The 6438-nt window shown below is 53.0% G+C and overlaps 1 protein-coding gene across 1 annotated transcript in view; it reads left to right on the top strand.

Annotated features, from left to right (window-relative positions):
• Positions 1-5814, top strand: part of FAM134C (family with sequence similarity 134, member C) — a gene marked incomplete at its 5' end in the record, with an annotated part of 6115 nt that extends 301 nt beyond the window's left edge. Inside the window, 7 exons of the mRNA XM_009872357.1 lie at positions 1060-1090; positions 2163-2289; positions 2982-3066; positions 3495-3632; positions 4157-4236; positions 4559-4691; positions 5182-5814. Of these exons, the coding sequence (XP_009870659.1) occupies positions 1060-1090; positions 2163-2289; positions 2982-3066; positions 3495-3632; positions 4157-4236; positions 4559-4691; positions 5182-5615 (1028 nt within the window). The remainder of the gene's footprint in view (positions 1-1059; positions 1091-2162; positions 2290-2981; positions 3067-3494; positions 3633-4156; positions 4237-4558; positions 4692-5181) is intronic.
• Positions 5815-6438: the final 624 nt, after the last annotated feature.

The following is a 6438-nucleotide window of genomic DNA, read 5'->3' as shown; positions in this document are numbered from 1 at the left end:
CTGGAGACTCCTAACCTACATAAAAAGAAGAGCTTTTCATGCTTGAGACACCGGCGTTTGTCTCGTAACCCTGAAACATCTGGTGTGTGGACTAGTGCCGGTTCTGAAGCGGTGATTCACCCTCTGAGCGTTCAGCACAAGAACAAGAGATCAAAGCGTGTGTGGAATATGTCTGGGTTTCTCCTCAGAACCTGCAATAAACCAGCTCCGTGTTTAGGAGGTAGATGAGCCCCAGCCTTGCAGTTGAGCGGAGCGTCCTTTGAAAGGAGAGGCGCCTCACGGTTGTCGATGAAGTTGGTCTTAAGCTTTCAGTAAACAGAGCAGTTCTGCCTCTCATTTGTGGTATTAATACATTCATGAATACTACCCCAGTAGCAGCCCAGGATTTCCCTGGCTCTGCGTGGACAGGCTGGTTTCGCAGCAGCATGGAAGCTCCGCATGCTCCCAGAGACGGCTCCTTAACGAACTAGCAAGTGCAGCTCCCAGCTCTCTGCTTCAGCTTGTGTCCGTGCAGTTCTTGGGAAGACATTAAACCTTTCTGGGTTTCTAGCAGCAGCTTGGCTCAGGCTCCGCAGCTGAAGTGTTCCTGCCTCTGAGGAGGCATCTGTCCTGCTCCCTCACAGCCTTCATTTCAGTTTGTCAGGGTAACTGGGACATCCCTGAGTCCCCTTTCAGATCCCTGTCTGGGTGAGAAATACGAAAAGACTTCAGTCTCTGCTGCCTCTTAGTGAGCAAGCTGTTCTTCCTTCGCCATCTGGTGTGTGCCAGGGGAGGGTGGGAGGTGGATTTTTGCTGTTACCTGTCCATGTGAGCAGAGCAGCCTCCCAGGCAACGTCCCACAAATACCGAGGAGCAACAGGGAGGCTCTTGCCATCTTGTGCTGTCACACAAACACATTCAAAATGTGTTATGGAGCGACACGTCTCTGGTCCTTAGTTACAGTTAATATCTTTTCCAAGTGTTCCCCAGCTCATTAAAGCTTTACTTAAATCCCAAGAGCTAAACATTCTCATGGCAAATTCCTTGCAACTAATGTAGTGTCTGTTCTTAATATTTTAGTGGCAAGACCTGACGAATTAGACAATGAGAGGTAGGAAACTAATTGAATCCTCTGCTGTTTGGTACTTTGCTGTAATACCTGCACGTGCTTGTACTGCTGCCTCCTTGGAGCGAGGAAGGAGGGGCTAGAAGGGAGCTGCTTAGTGGAGGGAGGATGGAGCCCTGGCCTCTCTGAAGCTGTTGTGACAAGTCCTTGACTTGCCCAGCCATTACATTATGTTTAATCTTTGCCTCCAATAATGCTTGAGCGCTGTAAAACTTCCCCTGCCGCTTCTCCCACACCTTTAAGTTAGAAGTGCTGCCCTGAAAGCAGTTCCTTTTGTATGGGCCTCTGTGGCATTTCTTGTGGAAATAACGAAGCCTTCTGAGCTTGACAGGGAATGTGTAACGAGCTTGTTCCAGGAGCTGTTACTGCATAGTTATGACCTGACTGCAGCATTAATGACGGGTTGAGAAATGCTGGGGTGTTGTCTTGCGAATGACACCGTCCTCTCTCTGGGCACACCTTCCTGCCCCCTGTGCTGCCGAGCCACGCTGGCTGCCCAGCTCTGAATCAAATCTCTTGAGCTGTTGCCAAAGGACAATTTCTTAAAATTTTTTTTTGCAAGAGGCCTGGGTACAAAAGGAATTGCTCTTCCTAACCTTCAAGCACTTGTGACTGGCAGTTAAGAGATGCTGATAGAGCTTGCCGAAGACAATGCCTCCAAAGTAACTGAACATATTAAGGTACAAGGCTGCTTGTAGACCTTGTGCTGGATTCTTGGGGGTTGTGGTTGACCAAGTAAATGCAGAAGAAGCAAATGGATTCGCTAGGTTAGCTTCTGCGCTGCCCTTTCCCTCCAGTAGCATGGAAACTAGTCTAAGCCAAAAGACTGACAGACTGGGGTTGCTGCTTCTTAGCTGCCGTGGGAGAGCGGGGACACGTTGGAACGGCGCGTGGAAGTGCTGCTTTTGGCAGGGCGGTGCGACAGGCAGGCTGCCCTCTTCTCTGGAGCTCAGGGCCTGTGGGAGAAGGAAGTGTTGAGACAAATGTTGGTTACAAGTGACTTCTGTGGTGGCATTGGTGCAGTAATGTCTCTCCCGAATTCTTCCCTTGGCTGCAGCTGGGGATATGTCCACCCGCGGCTGCTCAGCGTGCCAGAGCTCTGTCACCATTTGGCTGAAGGATGGGTGGCTGTGACCAACTTCTTAAGTAACCTGTTCATTTTCAAGAGGCAAAATCCCGGCAAGGTAAGAGTGTCCAGACCTCAGCAATAACGCGTGTGGTGTGGAGCCTCCGCTGGCATTTGGGGTGGCGTCAGCGCTGGCTGGGTGCGGTCACAGATGGGAGGTCACCACGGGAGGCCTCCCACAAGAGGGTGTCAGTGAAGTGGTGGGGAGGGGTGGAAAGCATGGACAGAGTAATCAGGTTGTGCGGGAGGGAGGAGAAAACAGGCGTCAGCTTGTTGATTGCGCTAGGGAAGGGAAATGTAGCTGCTCCTTCTGGAGGTTTCTGGCTCTTTAAGTGTCTGTCAAACTCATCTCCCTCACTGGATTTTAACAGTTTGACAGAGTATGTCAAGCTTTTTTTTTTCCCTCTGGTTTTTTTTGAGGATATGCAAAGAGGAACCTGTGATGTGGTGGTAGTGTCTTTGTCCTTTTCACCTTGAAGAGTTTGGTCTTGAGCTTCTTCCTTGCTGTCAGTGTCCCTGCTTTGGGAAGCCCCTCACGCCCCACAGCCCCCCTTGGTGCTCTGCCTGTCGCTCAGAAGCCAGATAGCTCGCATGTTTGCACGGGTCCTGGAGCGGCGTAGTGGAGCGCTAGGAAGGCTTCGCTGTCGTTAGAACTTTGAGTTAGTTTCGAATCTGCAGAGAACAAGGTGGTAAAGAACTGAGTGAATCCCCTGCTTAACCTTGGAAACTCACTGTCTCCCATATCTTCAGTTTTGCCTTCTAGTGTGTGGAGTCTTTACTTTCCTGGCTGTCCTGGGCCGGTATATCCCTGGACTCTTGCTCTCATACTTGCTGTGTAAGTAGAGCTCCGTGCCAGTACAGATTTATGAGTGAAAAGGGGCGGAGATGAGCGGGATCTGAACATCTGAAGGATGGGGCTCTTCCACTCAAAAGGAAGAAGTTTGCATGAATGGCTTTAAAATTTAAACCAATACATTCGGGCTGGAATGTGGTGGTTCTTGACCAGGACTCTAAGGTCTCTGATCCAGAGAGAACCTGGTTGAGTGCTTAGTAACTGTAGATCCGAGCACTAACAGGTTGGCCTCTCGATTTTGTTAAATTGGCGGAGGTGATGGCGCCGATCCCAACAGCCTCCTGCAGCGCTGCCCTTGGTGCTCAGGTCTCGCGTACTCTGCATGTAGTGTTCTGCTCCATAAAATGGGCGAGATGTTTGCCAAGGAGCACCCTGAACAAACTCCTAATCAGCGTTCCCACTTACCTCAGTGCTCTTCATCCTGCTGTGGCCCCTCGCTGTGTACCACAGGCTGGGGCAGCGCATGTACATGAAGCTGGAGCCAGCTCTGCAGCGGCTGGATTTCAGCGTTCGAGGCTACATGATATCAAAGCAGCGGGAGAAGCAATGTAAGTCTCTGTGCTGTGTTTCTGACCCTTCAGGCACTGATCCTTGGCACCCAAAACGGGCCACAGATCAAGCCCCCCCGATCTTGGAGCATGACAGAGCTGCGTGTGCGGCACAGCCGGCACTCCAGTGCCCTTGGCAAATACCTGCGACTGCTTCGGGAAGGAAGCAGGGCAGCTCTGCCTCCGCAGGCTTCTCCCAGTGAGCAGTTGGTGTAAGCTCCTCACCGTGCTGAGTGGCTCCGTTTCTCAGCTGCCAGAACTGCATGTTCTGTACTGCAGTTGCACTGAATAAAAACGAAGGGAAGGACTCAATGCAAGGTAGCTGCTAAATGTGTTCATCCCAGCAAAAGATTTGCAGCAGCCCAAATGAGAAATGATCACGCTGCGCAGCTCTGGAACAAAGCGTGCTGTGTTACGGTACGGCCAAGCTTGCCAGTTCAGGGCTTTTCTGCTCAGCATGAGGCTGGTCCTGTGCAGACCCGTGTCCTAGCGGCAGTAATCAGCTTTCACTCTGGTTTCTGCAGTGCGTCGCCGGTCCCTTAATCAGGAGGCTGCAGAGGACGGGAGTGACAGCGAAGAGGAGCTTGCTGCATTCTGTCCCAAGGTAACAAGATGTCTCAGAAATAGAAAAGCTCAGCTGAACAGAACAAACTTGCTGTGTTGCGTGGACGTGCTGTGCTTGGCCCCATATCCAGCATGTCGTAACTGGGTTGCAATGGAAGATTGGATGAGGATATTCTCCTTTTAGAGAGATCTCTTCCTGTTCTGTCTCTAGCTGGGCAGTAAAGTGTGCAGTGAGCCTCAGACACCAGCCTCCCATGAGGACTGGTTTTAACTGATGGCTGCTGGATCGTATGTTTTGTCTTGGGGCACAGGAATAAACACTCCAGTATTTGATGTTTTAAATTTTATCTCCTATTCCAAAGCTGGATGACTCTGTAGTTGCCAAGGAACTAACCATCTCTGACTCGGAGCACTCAGATGCTGAGGTTTCCTACACTGAAAACGGGATATTTAACCTTTCGAGGGGCCAGACTCCTCTGACAGAGGGATCTGAAGGTGAGCGGAAATGGGCAGCTCCTGGGAGGTGTGGGATGCTGAGGAGGCACCGGTGTGAGGGTTTGGAGGGAGGGAGGGCACATTGCCTTCTGTCCTCCAGGCGTAGCTCTCTGATCTCTTTCTTCCCAGCTGAGATGAGAGGCAGCTGCCTGTTGTGTCAGAGCTGAGCTTCCTTCTTGTCGCTGTAGAGCTTTAGCAGAGCGGTGACAGCTGCTCTTCAGAGGCAGATCCAGGCTGCAGGGACAGTTGTGGCACCAAGCGTGGGAGGGGGGCTCTCCTAGAAGGAGGTGTCTGGCTCAGCACCCGTGTTCCCTGCGAGTGAGCCGAGCACTGTGCAGGCATCCCGAGGAGCTGTGGGGGCGGGGGGCAAAGGAGCCTTTGGCTGGGGGGCTGATGAGGGACAGTCTGTCGCGGGGAGGTCACGGCTCAGCTCGAGTGGGCTGCGCTGCCCCTGCGCGCCGCGTGCGTAAAGCGCTTTCTCCTCTTCTAGACCTGGATGGTCACAGCGACCCAGAAGAATCTTTTGCCAGGGATCTCCCCGACTTCCCTTCCATAAACCCAGAAGCAACTGGCATCGATGATGAAGACGACACCAGCATTGGGATCCCCAGCCTGGCTTACCGCTCGCAGGCGACAGAGGATCTGCATCTCCCTTACGACCAGGAGGAACCCGGCGCGCTGCCGTCTGTGCAGAACCTGACGAACAACATCGCTGGGTTTGTCACCAGGGGGATGATCCAGCTTGCGCTGTCAGGAGCCACTCAGCCAGGCTCCTTGCGTGGTGACAATCCCCAGAGGGGCACAAAGACTTACCTGAGGGCGGCCAGCTCAGACTTGGACACTGACGCGGAAGGGGATGACTTTGAACTGCTGGATCAGTCCGAGCTGAACCAGCTGGATCCCGCGGGCTCACGGGGCCAGTAAGCGATCCCAGCGCTTCCCTCTGGTTTTCTGTTGCGCCTCGTGGAGGGGACCCTGGAAGGAGAAACCTTGCACAGATAATCTCGATCGTCTCCTGTGTGAGTATGAGTGACGTGATGGCCAGTCCTGGCTGGGAACACCACTGTGACCTGTGACTTTGTAGCCTCGCTTGGATTTTAAAATAAACTACACTGGTAATTCATAGGGAAAAGGCGTTGATGTGATAGCTCCACAATCACCCATGCGTTGCCCTGCACTGTCTGCCAGGATGCTGCTTGCTCCAGACTTCTTCACCTAAGACAATAATTCGGGTGTCTGCAGCTCGAGAGTGCTGGTCCGACCAGCTCGGCGTCGCCAAGGACGGTCCTGGAGCTGACCTTCCGGGGCTGATGTGTAACCCAGTGAACGGGATTGGTTTCTCCTCAGGCTCGGTGTCTGGGATTTAATGCCCTTCTGACTTTAAGACAACTTTTACCTGCTCCTGAAATGTGCACACAATCCAAGTCTTCTCTCCCAGCAATATCCAGCTCCAGGTGGAAACAAACCCTCGCTCCTGTTGTGGACACGGCGGCGTACGGCCGTGGCGTTTGTACTTGCGACAGCCGCCCTTCTCTGGTTCCAGCTTCCTTAGCGATGCTGTTTTGTACGAGACGCGATGGCAATAAGACATCGGCTGTGATGACTGAGTCCTGCACCACGCGTCTGCGAGTGGCAGCTGCTCTTGTCTCGCTTCCCTGCAGTAACGACTGGCGCTTGCTGACCCCCGGGGGGACGGTGTTCGGAGCGGGGAGCGGTGGGGCGGCTCTGCCCGAGGGGAAAGTCCGCA

The sequence above is a fragment of the Apaloderma vittatum genome, unplaced genomic scaffold, assembly GCF_000703405.1.
Source record: "Apaloderma vittatum isolate BGI_N311 unplaced genomic scaffold, ASM70340v1 scaffold41736, whole genome shotgun sequence".
Classification (NCBI taxonomy): domain Eukaryota; kingdom Metazoa; phylum Chordata; class Aves; order Trogoniformes; family Trogonidae; genus Apaloderma; species Apaloderma vittatum.
This window is presented reverse-complemented; position numbering and strand designations above follow the sequence as displayed.